Source organism: Glandiceps talaboti, chromosome 2 (assembly GCF_964340395.1).
Source record: "Glandiceps talaboti chromosome 2, keGlaTala1.1, whole genome shotgun sequence".
NCBI lineage: Eukaryota > Metazoa > Hemichordata > Enteropneusta > Spengelidae > Glandiceps > Glandiceps talaboti.
The window spans coordinates 26,525,309-26,546,746 of record NC_135550.1 but is presented as its reverse complement, the minus strand read 5'-3'; the positions used below and the strand labels follow the sequence as shown (position 1 = coordinate 26,546,746).

The 21,438-nt window shown below is 34.8% G+C and overlaps 2 protein-coding genes across 3 annotated transcripts; one reads left to right on the top strand and one right to left on the bottom strand.

The window, feature by feature from the left end:
* Positions 1–796: 796 nt before the first annotated feature.
* On the bottom strand, positions 797–1,675 carry LOC144446080 (neuronal membrane glycoprotein M6-b-like). The gene has a single exon (XM_078135777.1). The coding sequence runs from the start codon at positions 1,673–1,675 to the stop codon at positions 797–799; it is 879 nt and encodes a 292-aa protein (XP_077991903.1).
* Positions 1,676–4,792: 3,117 nt separating this feature from the next.
* On the top strand, positions 4,793–21,131 carry LOC144448447 (poly [ADP-ribose] polymerase 1-like). 2 transcript variants are annotated; one of them, XR_013482100.1, is made up of 24 exons: positions 4,793–4,970; positions 6,086–6,173; positions 7,002–7,186; positions 7,667–7,902; positions 8,154–8,232; positions 8,858–8,974; positions 9,286–9,488; positions 10,119–10,202; positions 10,489–10,649; positions 11,395–11,540; positions 12,095–12,152; positions 12,354–12,434; positions 12,885–13,026; positions 13,653–13,845; positions 14,422–14,547; positions 14,810–14,893; positions 15,364–15,489; positions 15,988–16,113; positions 16,534–16,629; positions 16,931–17,077; positions 17,371–17,560; positions 17,858–17,963; positions 18,742–19,250; positions 21,101–21,131. XR_013482100.1 is itself a non-coding variant. In XM_078138701.1 (23 exons), the coding sequence occupies exons 1-23, from the start codon at positions 4,860–4,862 to the stop codon at positions 18,812–18,814; spliced, it is 2,958 nt and encodes a 985-aa protein (XP_077994827.1). In that variant the 5' UTR covers positions 4,793–4,859; the 3' UTR covers positions 18,815–19,595. The 2 variants fall into 2 exon arrangements, 1 of the variants encoding a protein (XP_077994827.1); XM_078138701.1 differs by lacking the exon at positions 21,101–21,131 and having other exon boundaries at positions 18,742–19,595.
* The last annotated feature ends 307 nt before the right edge of the window (positions 21,132–21,438 follow it).

Below are 21,438 nucleotides of genomic sequence, written 5' to 3'. Positions count from 1 at the left end.
ATTAGTAATCAAAACGTTTGGGAAGTAATGAACTTCTGCACTTAAATCACAAAGGAAATCAAATTTTTACATTTCATTGCAATCTTATTGCTAAAAAATTAGAATCCTCAAAATATGATGAAAATCTGGTAAAATTTACACAATCTGATAAAAAGCATCAAACTACTGCATTGTAAATATGATAAGTTTTAGTTACAAAATTCAATCATCAAAATGAGTCTATGGGCTGACATTTTCTACTTTCTAAGAAACAGTGGTGTACCAAAATGTTATAAAACAATTAGAAATCTCAAAATAAACCGACTAAAGGACTGTATGAATATTTCCATTCAGATACACCATCAATTCTTGCTTCCTTTACACAAAGAGTCATATATTACTATTTATTACCCAATAATTCGTTTCGATTGTATATTGTTTCATTTTCCGGTAAATTCCAGTAAATTAGTCATTTTCTAAAGAACGTCACGATAGTTTACTCATAATCCGCCCCGTTTTGTTGACTTTTCTCAGTCGTTTTCAAGTAGTAACTAGTAGTTCATTTACCTGTTCTAACAAACAAAATTAATGTGTAACTACATCAACGGATACAAATAGAAACAACAGTGGCAGTAGTTCTCAACTGAATAAAATGATAACTCGATATATTAATTCCAAAATTATCCGTTCTTGATTTAATATAGAAAAATAGGCTGAGAATTTTAACCAAAAAAAATGAGAGAGAAAGAATAGAAATTATAAATGCATTCTTCAGTATGTACACGATAGTCTATGATAGTTTCACATTCTTTATAGCCTACATTTGATACGACAGTGGGTCCCTATTATTAGGTGTGTATCCGATGGGGTCTCGTGATCGACTTCTATGGGACGACAGGGTATACGTTGGGTCTTGGTCTTCCATTGCGATGACGTCAGGACCATATTGAGGACTCGTCGTTGTTTTATAGATAGCTGTGCTTCGACCTTGGGTGAACCGTGCTTGTCTGTAGCGGTCCTTAACGTGTGCATAATTTGCCGCAAAAATCATCAGATAATGGCACATCATTGTAAGACACGCAATAGCTGCAATTGTACCGAGAAGATACTTGTTCCAAGGATTATCTCTGCAGATGTTCACCAACTTTGTTCCACATACTCTAGCTTGATCGTCAGGTGTTGTGAACGGAGTCATACCAAATTGTCGGAGGTCGATGCAGCCGCCAGGTACACCACAATGTGTGCTTCTAACGATGGAAAAGAACCACAGTGGGATCATGCAAATAGCAACTACAGCGACCCAGCCAATAAACAGAATATACGTGACGAATCCGAACGTGATCATCTGACAAATTCCACATTCCCGTGACGGAAAACGACACACGTACTCTTTTCTGTAGGACCCAGAAGCCAAACACCCCAGACACAATAAGATAAAACTAACAAACATCATTAGTCCCGTTAAACAGTATATACCAATCTGGGCCCAGTAGATGGTACGTTTTATCTGGTACTCCGCTGCCGTGTTTCGGAAATGTCGATCCGTTTCTTCTGTAGCATAGTGAAGACATATGCAGAATAAAATGGTGGAGCCGATCATCACCAAAGTTGTTATAACACTGGGCCATGGCCAACGGTCACAACACTTCGATACGCCGCTCCGGTTACCGTCCTCATCGAACTCGTACTTCGCCATGATCGTAGTTTTGTAATATTTTGGCTCACTAATATAAAACTTGACTTGGTATTTCTGGTTGGTCCTATTTCGTTGGTTCAATTCAAGTAACTGGTGTCCGTTACTTCACCGCCAGCCTTCCTCGTCGTTTTGTCTCGTTTATGAATATTCAAACGAAATAAAGTTAATATTTATCAAATATTAACCCGCACCCCTGTTTCGTCACAACTCAAGTATGTTTTACAGGTGTAATGTTTACCCTTACCAAATATGGCGAATGGTCATTTATGTTGAAACAGACTGCAAATCATGTTTACATTATAATGATGACATAAGACTTCTTTTAAAGAAAATCTCGGAAGTTGAAAGCGTACCCCGTAGCCTACCTGTAGACTTGAGAACGGCTATCGCTACACTATTCCGCTATCCGAACTGACGTTTTGAATTTTCGAATGTTCGCTCTAGGGTACGGACTCAGCAGTAGGAGCAGGAGTAGCCCGGGGAGTAGCCGTTCTCAAGTGTACAGGTAGGCTAACACCTACACAAAAATTAAACTTTCTAAAAAAGTATAAAAATGTTTCAGCACAAGTATGTTTCAGTATGTTTTTGAATACAAAATAATTAACAAACTTATAATGTATAGCGTACCTGTAAGTTTCAGTATCTTCTATAGAATACACAACGATTACCACACAACGATTCCATCAGTAATGAACAACTAGATAAAAACACAACGTAAAAGACAGAGAAAGTCAATGTACAATGAATGGTAGAGATACAGAAATAAGCCGTCATAGTATAAACAACCACCTGTTGATAAGAAAGAATCCCTCTGATCGGGGAGGGGATATGCTTGTACATATTCGTTTTTGCTGTTGTTATTTACTAACATCATTGTACATTGGTTTTACAAAATGACGTAAAAGCACATACATATAAGATTGCGAAACAGACAATACCAACCCTGCTATTTCTATTGCCCTGCGACTTGAGTAATACCAGTCTCAGTTCTTATATATCTTCGTAGCTGTTTCCCATGTTCACCGCTGGTGGCTCACTCCGAGTGCGAGTAAGTACCGATTTACCTCACCGGTTTCCCATATCTCTCCCACCAAAGAGTCTAGATCTGCTCAGACCACTATAGAACATTCTATAATGGTCTAAAGTGTCTGTCACAGTATGTAGATCTGTGTAGACGGTCTAAAGTGTCTGTCACAGTATGTAGATCTGTGTAGACGGGATTTACGGTGAAAGTTGAAGGGCTCTTCATCTGTACGTGGGTAAACGATTTTGTATATCTGCACACACGGTGACATGACATGGTACAATACATACAATAACATTTATTTTGGGTGCGCGCCCTAAAATCAGCGACCCCACACGATTACGATTACAACTTATATGTTACATGTAAGTTAACTTTTTTGTAAGTTTTATAATATAGCTGTGATAAGTCTTAGTAAAAACTTGAAGTAGACTTCGTGAACTTATTTTATAATAGTAAGTGCTTTCATTTGTGTATATTTGTTGTTTGTTTTGTGTACCGGCATCAGTGTCTGGAATTGTTGCGAAAATTCTGGCGGAAAGCTAATCGGAAAATTAATTGATTACTGCGTATATTGACCAGCGTCGAAAAAACCAACAACATAACCGCTTTAAATGTAAATATCTACAAAAAGTCACTTCCACCCCCCTCGCGATCTCTTTCTAATGATGATCGTAACGCGTATCGAACTATACTAAAATTTCATGCATCCCGGCCTGTAAGTGCATATGATTAAAACATTCCCATTGCAACCTCTATCCTACCAGGTATCAATTATATGAATTGACTGGGACACAATTGTTGTTCAAATCTTGCCCAAGAACTTTTAGCTACAGAAAACAAATATTTAACAGACTGACATTTTCTAAGTGAAAGTTTGTCGTATGAAGTTAAAATTTGTTTTAAAAAATAAACTGATCATCTAAAGAATGAAATTTTAAACGTGTTACTTCTTCTCGACCTCCTCTGATAGTACTAATAATTTACGTGCTACACACACACACACACACACACACACACACACACACACATATATATAGATCATCAGACAACTCATTGTGCGATCATCAGAGTTGTCTGATGATCGCACAATGCGTGAAACTCCGAGTTACAACCAAGAAAGAGTTCCAGTACTACCAAAACTATTACGCTCTGCCACTGCCGTATAGAGCACTGTCTTAGCAGATTGATACTCACCGAGTTATATATGTATATATATATCTACTAATATATATATATATATATATATATATATATATATATATATATATATATATATATATATATATATATATACACACACACACACACATTTGTGCTCGATCGAACTGTTACACAAATTGTGCTAGTAGCTATCGCCTAATAGACTTGCTTTCTATGAGCTTGTACTGTACAATACCTGAGACAACTACAAAGATATAGTGGTCTGAGACAATATTAAAGGTGAAACATGGAACTATCAAAACTTAGGATCTGCAAGACTTGTGGTAAAAGGATAAACTGTATACTGTATGATATGCTGTATAGAGTATGACTGGGACATAGACTTTACATATTAATTTTATCAACGCCCTGAGTTCGGCCTCACAGCCTCTCTCCAAAGCCAAAATCAGTACTAAAGATGAAACATTGAACTTTCATTTAAATACACGCATTGTTCAAAGGTAGGCTGTGAAGCTCCAAAATCGCTCATTTAAATGTTTATTCCATTTTTAAGAACAGCCATACATTTACTATTATTGCAAATTTACCAACAAAAGTTACCCTTTAGTTTTTTAATAAAATTGAAATCCATACATGATGTATTCCAGCTGTGTGTCATTTTGTATCCTAGCTCTGTCTTCATCCGTCTTCAAACTACGTGGGCCGGATTATCAGTCGTTATGATTTATTTTCTCCCTTTAAAGTTTGTTTTGATACATGGATTGGTTTTGTTTCGGCATGTCATACATAGTATTATTGTTTTGGTGCGACAAGTTTCATCTTGTTCGTGTGTATGATTCATTCGCTGGCTTATTAGCGTGCCGTGCGCAAAGTGTCCTAGATAAAAGCCGACGAGTTGTGTACACACTGCTAGTCGCTCGTCGTGACGGTCTTCAAGCGGTTACACAGTGACAGTAGTGTGTGTGTGTATGCACTAACTAGTATAATATCGCGGACATGTCAACCTTTCCATTCAAGGCCGAGTATGCAAAGAGTGATCGTTCTTCGTGCAAGAAATGTCGCCAAACCATTGGAAAGGGTTCTCTAAGGTTGGCTGTAATGGTTCAGGTTAGTTCCCCGATGTACTATTAGAAAAATAAAATTAGACCGGGAGCTAGGGTTATCCGAATTCCTTATAAATGCAAGCTCCACAAACCAGTATAGTAAAGCTAACAAATGCTTCCAATATAGACACGCCCACACAGTCCCGTGCCCTTAATATACCCTGACAGTTGTACTACTTGTAGGGTTTTTGTGACGTCTTTGTAAATATTTAATAGGAAAAGTAAGTTAAGTGTTGCCATGGTTATGATAAATATTTGTTCGTTAGCATGCCAGCATTTTAGTATTCTGAAATTTAATAAGAAAAAAGTGGCATAGCATACCTTTACAAGTATTGCATGCAATATGAACGATTTACATGACAACGTCAAAAGATCGATGTAGGATAAGAAAAAACTAGTACACATAAATTTACCTTCAGTTTTGCCCGATAATAGACAAAAATTGAAAATTTTCTGATTCTAGTGCGTAGCATTTGATCTCTTACTGGCTCTGTTAAAAATAAAACACGCTTATTTAAGAGAAAAACAAATACATCATTAAACAAAGTAAAACGGTAACATTCTCTCTCCTGGTATTAAATATCTAAAGGAAGTTATTTTCAGGTCAAAGGTCAAATAAGGTCACATTCATGTGGTACTGTTTATAAACTGGACTGGTGCTCAATTGTTTTCTGATGATGGGTGTGTGTGTGTGTGTGTGTGTGTGTCTGTGTGTCTGTCTGTGTGTGTGTGTGTGTGTGTGTGTGTCTGTCTGTATGTGTCTGTGTTGTGTTTGTGTGGGGTGGGGTGGGGGTTTACATGCCATCAAGGCAAATCTGGGATGACTGATTTGATGAAATAGTTTATAAATACCACTGTAATTGGAGTCAGTCATACTGTCAGATCACTATTACAACTCTCCAACTATATATCCTGCATCTAAAGTCTCCCAATGTAATCTCAGGCTCATTGGTCATCTGCTACCCCCCCCCCCCCCTCATTGAAGAGATTTTGTTTTGTCAAATTTTCACAAGTATTCTTACTTCCTCATTCTTTACCACCACCACCACCCCCACCCCCCAACACCCACTATTTTTGTTCAAATTGTTGATACTGGTAACATTCTATGTTATATTTCAGTCACCATTTTTTGATGGTAAAGTACCAAATTGGTATCATTATCCATGTTTTTGGAGGGTTGCCACGGTTACCATTCCAACAGAAATTGGTAAGTTTAACAATATGGTATCCCAATTACAAAATAAATATAAAAAAAACATGATTAATATGTATGTAGAATAGAATATTGAAATTGGCTAGACAAACTTGAAAGACTTCACCCAGATACCAGGCAAATTTACAGGTTGTTTTTTCTGTGACTGGTCATACAGCTAAAAACATTTAGCTAGAAAATTATTACTTTAATTTTTTGGCAAATACTTGTAATCAAAGTCCATTATGACTGTATAACTTTTCAAAGCCATTGACTAATTCAGGATCCCTGCAAGTCAAATCTCAATTCCTGTTGTATGTGACATGTTATACAACAGTGTGATGTGTAGATAGTGATAATGATTCATTTATAAATTGACATATCTATAGTTTCATGAAGATGATAGTCTCAGTTACCCAGACTCTCGGTGCTGGGGGCTCTGTCTACGAGACCTCCCCAAACGAGAGTCTTGGTAAACCACGTTCCAACTACCCTGTGATGTAAGTCACACAGTACATTTCTTCCAAGCATAAAAAATGGGCTTACAAGGCCTGTTTGTTGTAAATAATATATATCATTCACTTGAGAAGTGATAATCTGTAGCGAAGGTACCCGAATTGTTCAGCCTGCAATGTTAGATGTGAAGTACTCCCCCATGATGCACTGCTCCAGGGGCTACTTCCTGCATGGGCAAGTTGAAATCTTGTTTCCCCAGACTCTCATTTGGGGAGGTCTTGTAGGCAGAGCCCCCAGCAGTGAGAGTCTGGGTAACCGAGACTATGAAGATGATAGCAGAAAGTGTGAGAACACAGTGTATATTGACAGTGCATTACAATGTTTCAGCTGGTTTTGATGGTTTGAGGTGGGATGACCAACAGAAAATTAAGAAGAAAGTTGAGGGAGATGTTGCTGGGGAAACTCTGGCTGATAAAGTTGTTGTCAAGAAGACAACACCGAATGATTATTCTGTAGAATATGCCAAATCAAACAGAAGTACATGTCAAATTTGTTTCAAGAAAATTGCAAAGGTTAGATAATTAAATTTGTAGAATGGAATTCATTGATCATTGAGATGTCATCTTGATTAGAGAACTTTTATGATGTTGCAAGGAATTATTTTGCAACATATACATATGTTTGAAGTGTTTTCATGTTCAAATGATATTCAACCACTAACATCAATAACCTTATAATGTTTAGCAAAAAAAATTTTTTTAATGATACCTGGACCTTAAATTTATTTTATTGCCTAAAATTTAATAGTTACTTTTTATTTTCAACTTCAAAGCATTTTATATTGAAGAACACTTTATTAGTGAGCTCCCTCCTCTTTGTGTTGTACCATGATAAGAGGCAGTTTTAGTTTAACGGTTGTAGTGTGATATAATCCCAAATTATCACTCAAAGTTATACTGGTCAAAACATAGCATCCATACAGAGCTAATGTGTATTCTTTGTATTCAGAATTCTGTCATTTTGCTTCAAAGTTTCCTACTGTTTTTTGATAGGCTGAAATGCGTATTGCATTTTTGGTAAAAAATGACGATAATGATAATGATGATGATAACGAACCTTCAGTGTACCAAACCTGGCATCATGTTGACTGCTTCTGTGACCCTGTAAGAATGTTTGAGAGGGGTTGGCAGAATGATTATCAAGTTACCAAAATTTCAGGTTTCCTTAAGTTGAAAAAACCAGACCAAGAGTTACTGAAGAAGAAATTGGTTGTAAAGGAAGAACCAAAGTAAGATTTTTTCATCTGGATTTATGAAAAGCAAGTACAAAAATTCAAGTGGAATACTAAGTTTGTCAAAAGCAGTAACTTTTCATGAAATTTATGATGAAGAGTGTTGTAACTGTTTTATGTGAAATTTGAAAAGCTTTGATAGAAATGAAATCTTTCTGACAGTTGTGTATGCTTGTATACAACCAGCCATTTTTACAACCAGCCATTTTTACAACCAGCCATACAAATCTTTGTTTATTTTATTGCAGAAAACGAAAACCAGAAAGTCAAGGTGGTACAGCGGCAAAGAAAGCCAAGAAGGAAAGTAAAGAAGATACAGCAATGAGAGTAAGTGATCAATAGTGAGTTATAATTGTTTATAAAAGTTTAGTTCATGTAGGCAAAGTTCGTGAAACGCTAATTCAGTCATGATTATGTATTACCATTAGAATTACCAGAGTGTATATAGTTACATCTTGCTAATGAATTTTGCTGAATCATCATATATTTCAATTCTGATATTTTAATTGTACAACATGTTTACAAAACTGCTAAGAACTGCTAAAACTGCTAAAAACTACCAAAAAACTGCTATAAAACTGAAGTCAATATCTAATGGTTATACAAATTTCCAAGCCATTTGTTAGGAAATTACTGACTACCAGGAATTAGAAAATAAAATTCTTTGTCATGTAGTCCGAGTCACTCTTTTCATAATTGGGAAAGAAAAGCCATGACATTACTTCTGATTTGACCTTTGATTCAATCATATAGTTTTAGACTGATTTGCATAAAATCTTTTTAAAAAATAATTTTGTAAACTTGTACATACTGTAATAAATTTCACCTAATGATATAAACAAAATGGTGCCCAAAGAATTTTAGACATTCACGACACAGTGTACAACTACCTTGTCAAGATCAGAGAAATAAGTTGATGACTGTAATGTTATTGTATCTTCTACTTTTCTAGGAACAAAGTCAGTTTCTTTGGAAAATACGAGACCAGTTATCTAGATATGTTTCCAATAAAGGCCTGAAGGACCTACTTGAAGAAAATAACCAAGTTCCTCTTAAGGGAGAAAGTGCTGTGAGTACATATATAAAACAAAACTTATTACCAGTAGAATTAAGATACACCCTGATTTTAACTGACTTTTACTTTTCACTTGTAACTCAACTATTTTATTGAAAAGGAGTCATAAACATTTCACCTATAACAATGTGAATTGTTTATATTAGTGGATTAGAACTAATCTGTATACATAGATGTATGCTCATTGTGTATGCTTGTTGAAATCTCACCTAATTTGTTGAGTATGGCTTTGACATGACATGTCAGATGATATCACACAACACATTTCTTGCACTGGTTGTAACTCATTTTAAAATTCTATGTAGTTATTAGAGGCCGTGGCTGATGGTATGGCATTTGGTGCATTGGAACGTTGTCCTGAATGTAAAGGTGGTCAGTTAGCGGTACGGAGTGACTCATACCACTGTACTGGGAATCTGACCAGTTGGACCAAATGTTTGTATTCCAGTAAGGACCCTAAGAAGAAACCATGGACCATCTCTGAAGACTTTAAGGATATCAAATGTCTGTAAGTTGAATAAGGAAAGAAGTTTAAGTCTGCGAGAATTAGCGATGGAAACTATTGGTGCATAAGATTGCAAATATTCTTAAGAAAGAAATTGTTTTGACATCATAAAATCATTATTATATTGCATATCCATTACCATTCTCAAGTATGACAAGAGATTGTCCCTAATCCACCATTACTATGGTAACACGCATTTGTAGAAAGTTCAAAAGTATTGCCATAATTATAAGGGTTCCCTAAATTAGGGACAACGAGGGGTTAAAAATGTTGTCATGGGCACCAAACATATAAATGTATTATGAGAAGCTTTAGATACATTTATGTGTGAAAGAAGTTACAATGTCAAAACAAAATTAGCAGAATGTATAATTTGAAATTGCGACGAATTCCACTGACTTCTTCATTGAATCTGGGGGAAAGGGACAATTTTCATTATGTTGAGCTGTCCTCATTAAGATTCGGGCCTGCTTCTGCACAGTGCCCCCTGTGGCCGAACTGTACATTCTTTTGTTTTTGTGGGGCCAGACATATGCTGCACAAAATGAAGCAATACTATAGCTGTTCTTTAAGTTTATGAAATGTTTTCTCAATAATATGGACAATAATAGTCTTGTTTGGTTCATTTTACAGGAGAGAGTTCAAGTTTAAACCTTTTAACAAGGGTGTTCGTGTATTTTCAGAAGCCCCACCTACACCATCCACATCTGCAGCAGTGTAAGTCATGATAAGTTGTCCATAGTCATTGTGTGTGTGTTTTTAAAAGTCATTTTTAAGTTTAGACTGAAATCTAAATATGCAAAACTTCCAAATCAATGACCAATCTGCAAACCAGTGTAAGAAACCCCTATTAAATGAAACATATCAATTGACATAGTTTAGGTTATGACCAAGGGAACTATATACGATTCAATAGCTACAAGATTTTAAAGCTCATTTTCCTGAATATCCAATTCAATCACCAAGTTTGTTAATTCACCAATGATATTGTGTCTTACTGTAGTGCTGGACCACCTCCTGATAAACCACTACAGGATGTAAAAGTTGCATTGATTGGTAAACTGACAAAGACTAACAAAGATATGACTAAGGAGGTTGAAACTTTAGGTGGTACCGTGGTAACTAAAGTGGATTCTAATGTGGCATGCTGTATCAGTAATCAGGGTATGTTTCTATCCTGGTACATTTCTTGGTACTTGTGAATTATGTGTCATGTAAGAGCTGTTGTACTTCATTTTCACAAAGTGAATAATGTATATGTCATGCAGATGAATTTTCTAAGTGATGCCAATGGTAAATATCTGAAAAAAACTATTTATCTAGACCTAGGGAGTCAAATGCTATAATTGCCTCATGGGTAAAAGGTTGACAAACTCCTTGTTACAATACTCCAATAGTTCGAGGCTACAGTTTTGTAGTTAAGGTTTTTTGAAGTCAGTGAAGGTGAAACTGTATTAAAATGATTTATCTTTCTATGTTTTGAAAGTATGGAAATTGCCAAACTGAATGTGTAAATAGATACCCGAGTTCCCCACATATTTTACTGAGATTCCCTCACCAAATTTATAGTAGAATGTACGTAAATTTTACATGTCAGTGATTTTCCCCTGTTTTACCTGGGTCCCCAAACTATCACAAAATACTGCAATTGTTCATCCTCCAATTGCTTGATGTGCTTTGATCCACCATCTTATTTACTACATGTTAATAACTATAGTACTTCTGAATCAATGGCCAATGTGGTGGTAAACTTGTACAATAACTTTGAGAATTCCCATGTAGAAGTATTCACTTATAAATTCGGCTCCTGCAGGATAGAAATTAACTGGTCAAACACAACAGATTATCTCATATTTTGAAAACAGAGACATTTTGCCTAACAAAGATTTTCATCTGAACGATTCAATAGCTGAAGTCAAAAAGATGGCCAAGAAGATGAAGGATGCCAAGGCAGCTGATGTTCATATTGTGTCTGAAGATTTCCTGGAAAATGTCAAGAAAGGAGGAGCAGCATTGATGATAAACAAACACAGTATTGCAACATGGGGTGGGGATGTAAGTATGATAATCACCCATCGCATTGCATCATGGGGAGGGGATGTAAGTATTAATTAACCCACAGTATTGCATCATGGGGAGGGATGTAATTATGATAACCACCCCAAAGCATTGCATCATGGGGAGGGGATGAGAGACACAATAACCACCCACAGCATATCACAAACTGTGGTGTTTAGCAATGAATTAAGAGTATTTTTCATTATTATGAAGCAATTTACAAATTCAGATTATAAATAGAAAATTATCCCTTTTTCTCTGACACAGTTTATGTTATCATTGTTTTTTCAATTCTACTGATCTGTCTCTTGGCCAGTACTTATAAACTTCTTGTACTTTCTCTGTCAAATCATGATCATGAAGCCTTACCCTAGTTTGCCTGATTTTTCAATTGACACAAGTAGTGAAATCTTGTGTTGTAGCATATGAATTCAAGTATAACAACCCAAGTATCTTCAGCCTTTGTCTAATATTGATGTATCATACAATAGAAGACAATAGAATGAGAGAATAAATCAGTTAATGAATATCAACTATTTTTATACATTCAGCCTTCTTCCCGTCTTGGTGGATTCACACAGATAGATGCAGCACAAAGCAAACAAGATGGTATGTGGTTCTTTCAGTTTCCTCAAAGATCTATGTTTCATATTTGAAGGTAGAAATTTCCTAACAGTAATTTCTTTCTCTAAATTGTCTACTTTAGTGACACCAACATTAGGTAGTCTGAGGACATGAAATACATTTCAGCAAATGAAGGTGACATTGAGGAGTTATTTAAAATGAATATTGATTTGTTAAATCTTTCAGCTGATGAGTTGAAATACAAGAAAGGTGTGGACAAACTGAAAATGAAGGTCAAGGGAGGTGCTGCTGTAGATCCAGACTCAGGTTAGTATGCCAGTTAAATTTGGATGGATACATTTTACACATTTTGACCTCCTTTTGAATCAACAGAATAATATATGATGTCAAGTTAATTATGTTGACTTCTTAGTTTAGTTTTATTGAAGAAATGAACTCAAATCAAAGAGGCATTACTAAAAACAGTTAACCCAATTTTCAGAAAAAGCGATGACAAAACCACCTGAAATATATACAGCCAAAGAGACATATTGGCAGGCATACACAGACAGATGAGCAGACAGACAACCAACCAACCAGCCAGCCAGCCAGCCAGACATAGACAGAGACAGACAGACAGACAGACAGACAGACAGACAGACAGACAGACAGACAGACAGACAGACAGACAGACAGACAGATAGATAGATAGAAAAATTCACCTACAAATACAAAAATGCCATACTTACCTGCAACCATATTGTTTTATCTTTCCAGGTGTTCAGGACCGCACCCATGTGTACTCTGCAGGTGATTTGAAATTCAATGCAACTCTAGGAATGGTTGATATTATGAAGGGCACCAACTCATTCTATAAAATACAATTGTTAGAAAGTGACAGTAAATCTTCCTCTAACATGTAAGTTTAATACTTCACATAATTTAATTTGTGGGAGCTATTGTATAGTCAAACTTGGAAGAGCACAAGGAGTGGCTGATAAATTTTCAAATAGTCTCATTTGTAACAGCTAGACATACTAGTACCTAATAATAGCTTTTAAAGGCCCAAGATTCAATCCACATTCTCAGTGTAGTATTATATCAGTGTATAGCCATAAGATGATTCTATTGTTCAGAACCAACTTTTCCAATAGCTCTGACAGACAACTGTACTTGGTCGCCAATATTTTATCCAGCATTGTATCTGGGCCTTGAATAGAAAAGAAACTTTTGCGTCTGAGGCATCATCTAATGCAGGAACTTTGTGGTAAAACTGGATTGTATATTTACCTCACAGACTGCCAGCATTAATGTATTACACCAAATATAAAAATGTTGAGGTTTTGATGACATGCAACCCTTCAAATAAAATAGATAGGACTGGCAAAACTAGGTACGATATTGGAAAAATTGTTACAGCATTTTTTAAATTTTTCCTTGACTATGTTTCACAGGTAATCTCAGGCTGTTGTTTTGATGATCTATAAGTAACCCAAATACTCTCACTTCTAATATCCCATAATTTTTACTATGCCCATTTTACAGATACTTATTCCGTGCATGGGGTCGTGTAGGTACAACCATAGGTGGAAACAAACTGACAACTTTTAAAGATATGGATGAAGCTGTGGAACAGTTCAAGTTTGTCTATAAAGAGAAAACTGGCAATGACTTTGGTGCCAAAGAATTCAAGAAACATGCAAATAAATTTTATCCACTTGAAATCGATTATGGTGAGGTAAATTTGTCTTTGATTTAATTTGATATCAAATACTTTGGACAGGACATATTGAGATTTATGACACAAATTCCTTTCTTCTTTGATGAATATTTGTGATATGTGTGATTCCAAATTTATCACTTTATTGAGGATTATGATGTTAGTGGCTAATTTTGTAGAATTGAATCATGTAAAAAGTGGAATGTGACATCATATTGAAGTGTGATATGAATGTTTTTATCTAATAGTAGTACTTATGAATATAAACAGAACTATAGTTACATTAGCTAGTATTATATATGGGCAATGTGATGTCAAATGTAAAAACACTTGTTAGTATCACTTTGTGTTGTTTTGTTCAATTCTTGCCTGTTGAAAAAATATACCAATTAAGCCTTTTTGTGAAACTCATTTCTAACAAACTGATTAGAATCATCTTTCTACTAGTTGTTGGTTCTACTCAGTGTGTACACGGGTGGCATATACATGTAACTGGATGGTTTGGATCGACTAGATGTTTGTCAACAAATTCTAAATTTGCAAACTTATATAACTATGTAACTGATGATGACCAATTCCTTGGTTTTATGATAGGATGACCAGGAAGAAGTCCAAAGTCTGAAATCTGGTACCGGATCAAAACTGCCAGCATCAGTGCAGGATCTTATTGTCATGATCTTTGATATCGACAACATGAAGAAAACCATGGTAGAATTTGAGGTACGCAATAATTCTAACCCAATGTTATCAGACTAACCTGAAATTCAAAGAGAAAAACAAATAAAAATATATGCTTCTTCTAGACTTGATAAAATCAGAAATGTTTGTAGCACTTTGCATTTATGTTTAAACTGGAGAAATAGGAAAGTGAACGGGCAATGATGAATTGAAAATAAATAAATAAAAATATGACAATGTTATCAACAAGACAACTTTTCAATACAGGATTTTATTGATTTCTGTGTGTGACCATCTCTTGCAGATTGATCTTAAAAAGATGCCCCTTGGTAAGTTATCTAAACGGCAAATTGAAAGTGCCTACTCTGTTCTCAGTGAGGCCCAGAAGGTAAGAATATTGATAGATTTTATCTAGAATAATGACAAACTTATTCACTTACTTACATATTTACAAGATTTTATTCACATTTTGGAAATAATTACAGTTAGCTCAAAATGTATACAATCAAAATTCATATGCCTCAAGAAAGTTTAAAGGTGAAAACACCTGCAAACAGTTTTTGAAAATTCAGTCCAGAAAAATTAAATATTATCTGGGTAGCTCCTTGAAAAATGGGTTTTGTGAAATAATCAGACACTGAATGTTGAAAATTATAACTTATCAAATCGCAGCCTTTTGGACAGAAATAAGGACACAATTACAGAGGAGTCTAGAATCTGAAGATAGTCAAGTTTATGGTTGTGACTATCTGAATTTCACATATAGGATACAAATAACTTCCCTCACATAAATCATTACTTCAATGTAACCCAATGAATGAACAGTAAACAGAGTGGAAATTGTTTGTAAATCAACAGCTTTTGGAAAAAGGTGGAGAAATCAAAACAGCTATCTTAGATTGTTCTAATCGATTCTACACATTAATACCACATGATTTTGGCTTGAAGAAACCACCCATGTTGGATGATCTGGAATTAATCAAGGTAAGTTGTCAATGATAAGTCAAAATACTGAATAATATAATTTTAATATGATAATTAAAATGATAAACAATAGCTGCATCTGATTAAGGTCTACAATATTGGTACATTACATTTCAATGAAAGAGTAATCACTATGGTAAATTACTGACTATAAAACTATCACAGGGAATCATTAATAGTCTGTCTGTGAATGAACTAACAAGTTAAACCTCTAAACTTATGTCTACCCTACACATCAAGCAAATTAACAACATGTCACGGAATGAGATTCTGTAACCTACAGTAGAATTGGTGACATGATTACTACAAATCACAGTATTATGCTACTATTAAAATAAGCTCACTCCCCCCCCCCCCCCACACACACATACTCACAAACACACAACAATATAGACAACAGCAACAACAATAACAAAACTTAAACAAACAAACAAATAAATAAATAAATAAATAAACAACATTTACATCAACAACATGTCTGTTTATACCAATATGTAGTCCAAGACCCAAATGTTAGATAACTTGTTGGATATTGAGGTGGCATACAGTTTATTAAAAGGAGGCAGTGAGAAAGGAAAAGATCCTGTTGATGCAAACTATGAAAAACTTCAGTGTAAAATTAAGGTGAGTAACATAAAAGTTACGTGGGATGTACAAAAAGTGAATGGCAAAGCCAAGCCAGTGATGGCAAAGTATGTTCAGAACATTAAATTCTATACTCACTCTTTCTGGAAATGAATTAAAAATGTATAATTGTACAGTATTATGTAAACAATGAAATGAAATGGAAAATACTTGACAAAAACAGTTACAAGTGTCCATCTTGTTTGCTGCTATCTTATGTCATAACCTTAATTCACAAATATCAGCATTCATATGATGGTATGTGTTTTGAATCAGAAAACAGTTCAATTATTTTGTGATTCTGACTTATTTTGTATGCATGTACCTCTGTGTATATAATATTTACCCTATTGGCATCAAATATTTTGTTTTTCCAACCTATTTTGTATGTACCGGTATATATACCTTTATCTAATATAGCCTGTTGTAAAAGAGGGCAAAGACTTTCAAATGGTGGAGCAGTTTATCTCCAACTCCAATGATGCTAAGGGAAGTCTTGACTTGAAAGTGTTGGATGTAAGTTTGTTTTCACTTGTACTATTCACCTGAAACTCACTTCAGTTTTGATTCTTTCATTAAGGCAATTAATGGTTTGTGTTCACTTGACCTGAGGTATGTACAGTTTACTAGTTCAGTAACGGATTATTTGTATTTGTACTGACAGAAGTAACCACAGAAACCAAAAGTTACAAAGGAATGCATATCCAAAAGCTCTTTATAATTTCCTATATATAATTTCTGTACAACTGTCTCAAGTTCATCAATATTTTGTTTTATAACCAAAATATAATCTGGTGATTTTGATGTTTGTCTCTAGGTTTTTGAAGTGGATCGTTCTGGAGAAGCAAAGAAATTCAAGAAAGGTCTTCACAACCGTCGCTTGTTATGGCATGGATCCCGTGTGTCTAACTTTGCTGGTATTTTATCACAAGGTTTACGTATAGCCCCACCAGAGGCACCAGTGGTGAGCAATATACTTTGGCTGTCTTGTGAGCTTTTCTTTTAATTCTGCATACTTTTATTATGGTAACAGGTTGTCTCAGAGACCAGAGATGAAAAATTAGATGAAATGAAAGTATTCAAATTGAACACAACAAAGAAAGGCTTGATGAACCTACAAATTTTATTTTAGAGTAAGTTAATCAAGGTAGGATGGGAATTCTATAAACAAAACATGTAAAGCAACAAATAAACAAATAGTTGTATGATAGCTGTAATGAAGTTTTCATTGACGTTACAAATTCTGTTCTTTCACAGTCTGGTTACCTGTATGGGAAAGGTGTCTACTTTGCTGACATGGTGGCGAAAAGTATGTGGTATTGTCGAACCAGTTCCACAAACAACATTGGAATAATGTTGTTGTGTGATGTTGCCCTGGGTGATATGTATGAGATCCCTCATACAGAGTATATGGAGAAACCACCAGCTGGTAAAGACAGCACCAGAGGTAGGTGATATCTTGATAAGGTTGTAGTACTTTCCTTTCACACAGATATTCCTTATACTTGATGTGATAGAAATATTTACATTGTATCCATTAGTTATGTTCTCTGGAGCTGTAGAACAAGCTCATCGTAGATGTTCTCTGGAATGCCATTGCAATAGTCAACATCCATAAGGTTGTTAGCCTCTCAGTGGTTGATATTGCCATGGTAACAAGAAAGCAATGCATATACTAATATTGATATTATATATAAATTACATTATTATAAAGTAATTTGTGTATTTGTATTGGTTTGTACAGGAATAGGGCGAGTGGAGCCTAACCCAAGCCAAAGCCTTAAGAAGGATGGTTATGTTGTTCCATATGGCAAACCTAAGAACACTGGAAAGGGTAGAAGTTACAATGAGTATCCTTTTAAACATATTTGTTATACTTTCTGTAAGACTGTTATCAACTCTTCAGCTACAAATGAAAAGTTCAATTTCACCAGTTTTGTCTGGGAACACTCCCACATAAACACTTTTTCTTTTTTCATTATACCATATACAAGATTCAGATACATGTATATAAAATATATAACTTCATACATTGTGGAATTTATGTGTTTATGAACAGGTTTTGTGCTATGTAATAGTAAAAACAACATGTCATGAAAGCTAAGAGAGTTGTTCAGTGTATTCTCCAAGTTTTCCTGGGGATTACACACATAAGTAATGATAATCACATGGGTTTGTTATATTTCAGTCCAAATCACAAAGTAACACAGTGTTGGTTGTCTGACTGCAAACATACATAATACCTTGATATATAGAGATCAATGCTAATGGGAAACAAATCAGCTGCATTGTTATTAGGTATTTATTGCATAATAATGAGGAATATTTACATATATTTTACTGCTACATAGTTTTTAATAAAACCTACCAAAATTCCTGCAAGTATGTTTGAAATGAATATAGTTAACATGGAGACATACATGTACATGCATGTATACATGTACATATGTAAAATAACAGTTAATCTCATTGTGTCTTTTTGAGCAATAATAGCAGCCATAATTCAAACATACATGTACTTTGTATGTTTGATGAACATGTCTTGCATATTGATAAGGACAATTTACATATTAAAGATTTGAAACCAGTTACATATTCACTATATTTCCTAAACTATTTCCTCTCCAGATTCATTGTATATGACATCTCACAAATACAGATGAAATACCTGATTAAAATAGACTTCCAACACAAATATTAAAGAGACAGACACTTTGTTTTGTGTCAGAATATGGAGGAAGAGTGCAAGGAGTGCTCAGCTGGCAAGGATTGCATAAGTTGGAGAGTTGGACAGACTTGAATTGAAAACTTGGTTGAAGTTATAAAGGAATGGCATTGGATTTCTATTCTGACATTAGAGTGGATATATGTATTTGTTATTTTCAAGAAGTAGTTGACTTCTACAAATTTTATGGATGATTTATATCAGCACAAATTAAATGATTTCCAGTGTTCATTATTTCTGTGATGAGAATCAGGGTCAGCTGAACATTCCCAATTCTAACAATCAATTCTTTTTAGCCCTAGACCCTGGAGTGCAGGTTTATTTTTCAGACTACTGTTTCATCATGGCAGGAATCAGAAAATGTCTACTTTGAAAAAAAAAGGCTTTCAGCCTTTTGTTGTTACTCAACAGGGTATGTTATTTACTGAAAATCAGCTACTTTCAATGATGATAATGTCGTGTTTTGTTTTGTTTTGTTTGAAAAAAATGTGAATTTAATCTTTGTAGACAACAATTATGCTAAAACTGATTTGGCAATGCCTCTGGTAAATCATTTGAAAAGTTTTAATGGCCTGTATTGCAATATGCAGTAGAATTTACACAATGTTTGAACACGACTTCAAAAACTTACGAAAGAGAAATTAATTCTATTTTATGCAACTCTATTATAAATTTATCAACTTCTACAAAGTATTTTTTCTTAGATTTCATCTTTTTTAGAATTGTAAGTATGGCAGCTATGAAAATAATATGAGAACATTTACATAAATCATTAAAAATAGTTTATTTCAATATAAATAATATTGAGAATATTAGTCAAATATTGTATTGTTCTAAAACTGATTGGTTTGTCTTGTACCATTTATGGTGTGATTTTTATTAAATAATTAAATAAAGTATGATTTAGATTACTTGTAAAATCTATTATGGGATGGTGATGTATATGAACAAACTCAAAATTTCGTATTGGAAATATATAATTGTGTTACCATCTGTGTAGCATGAGGTGGAACTCTCTGTCCTCTAAAGGCTTGGTGAAGATGTGTAGCATGAGGTGGAACTCTCTGTTCTCTAAAGGCTTGGTGAAGATGTGTAGCATGAGGTGGAACTCTCTGTCCTCTAAAATCGTGGTGAAGATGTGTAGCATGAGGTGGAACGCTCTGTTCTTTAAAATCTTGGTGAACTACAATCGAGATCTACAAAATCCTTGACAAATGCATGCTGAGGGAACTGTTTCTAATGTCTTCAGATATTTTTAGAACTTTAGATTTAGATTTCACATAAAATGGTAAAAGTTGATAATCACACACAAGAGTTAGCCGAAAACTTAGCTCTGATGCATTTCCCCGTAGTCTAATACTTGGCTCTGGCCGATTTTCTCTCAACCTAGAACTCACCCATTTCCTGTAGCCTATTTTCATCACTATTTTCTTTGGAGGGGGTGGGGTGGAGGTCATTTTTTATTATATTTGAATATGATCGTCTGACACTCGGTGTAATGTGTTGATACATGTTGTTGATGGATATTCTTTTTGTTAAAATGCAAAGTTTCACTACACGATATGATTACAATAGTTGACATGTTTATGTACAGTTATGTCAGAGGTGCTATCTCATATTTCAATGACAATAGTTGACATGTTTATGTACAGTTATGTCAGAGGTGCTATCTCATAGTTCAATGACAATAGTTGACATGTTTATGTACAGTTATGTCAGAGGTGCTATCTCATATTTCAATGACAATAGTTGACATGTTTATGTACAGTTATGTCAGAGGTGCTATCTCATAGTTCAATGACAATAGTTGACATGTTTATGTACAGTTATGTCAGAGGTGCTATCTCATATTTCAATGACAATAGTTGACATGTTTATGTACAGTTATGTCAGAGGTGCTATCTCATATTTCAATGACAGTAGCACTATTCAACATCATAATGTTGTACAGAAACGTTATTGTAATTCTATATAATGTAAGTGTATATATTATGCTTGACAAATATGCCAACTTGTCTAGGTCTGTCTGCAATGTTTTGATGTGTCATGGGAAAAGGGTGATCAATACTGGGTTAAGTTATATACTACTAGCACACCAATGATTGAGGATAATGGAGGTGTTCAAGAAAATCAATGTAGAAACAGTTTTTAAAAAAAGAATCCAGTGTATAGACCTGTCAAATTTAAGGAACACTTTGCTTCTGTTCGTTGGTGTGTTTGCCTTTATAGTATGCAGAGGCCTTATGTTCCATTTTATTGAAGGTGACTGGCACGCTACCATGGAGATCGATGACATGGTCGAAGTCAACAAGACGACTAAAATCCGATTGGAACTTATAGAACACCTGTGGAACAACGCGAGTCAACACACCCAAGAAGAGTGGACATCGTTAGCATTAGATGAAATAGAAAAGATGGAAGAAAAACTTGACAAAGTTAAGAGTGATCATGAAAAAGCTGTTTACTTCCGTCGCTGGAATTTTTTTTCAGCTTGTTTCTTTTGTATCACCGTAATGAGTACTATAGGTAGGTATTTTTGTGATGTCACCTTAAAACCTTAGTTAGCCTTCGAAGTGATCAACGTTTGCATGTCTTAATTG

Bases quoted from the DNA above. Each gene is read 5' to 3' on its own strand.
- LOC144448447 (XM_078138701.1), top strand. From the start codon at position 4,860: ATGTCAACCTTTCCATTCAAGGCCGAGTATGCAAAGAGTGATCGTTCT. The intron at 8,975-9,285 runs GTGAGTACATAT...AATTCTATGTAG, and splicing joins CTCTTAAGGGAGAAAGTGCT to TTATTAGAGGCCGTGGCTGA. The intron at 10,203-10,488 runs GTAAGTCATGAT...GTCTTACTGTAG, and splicing joins CCATCCACATCTGCAGCAGT to TGCTGGACCACCTCCTGATA.
- LOC144446080 (XM_078135777.1), bottom strand. From the start codon at position 1,675: ATGGCGAAGTACGAGTTCGATGAGGACGGTAACCGGAGCGGCGTATCG.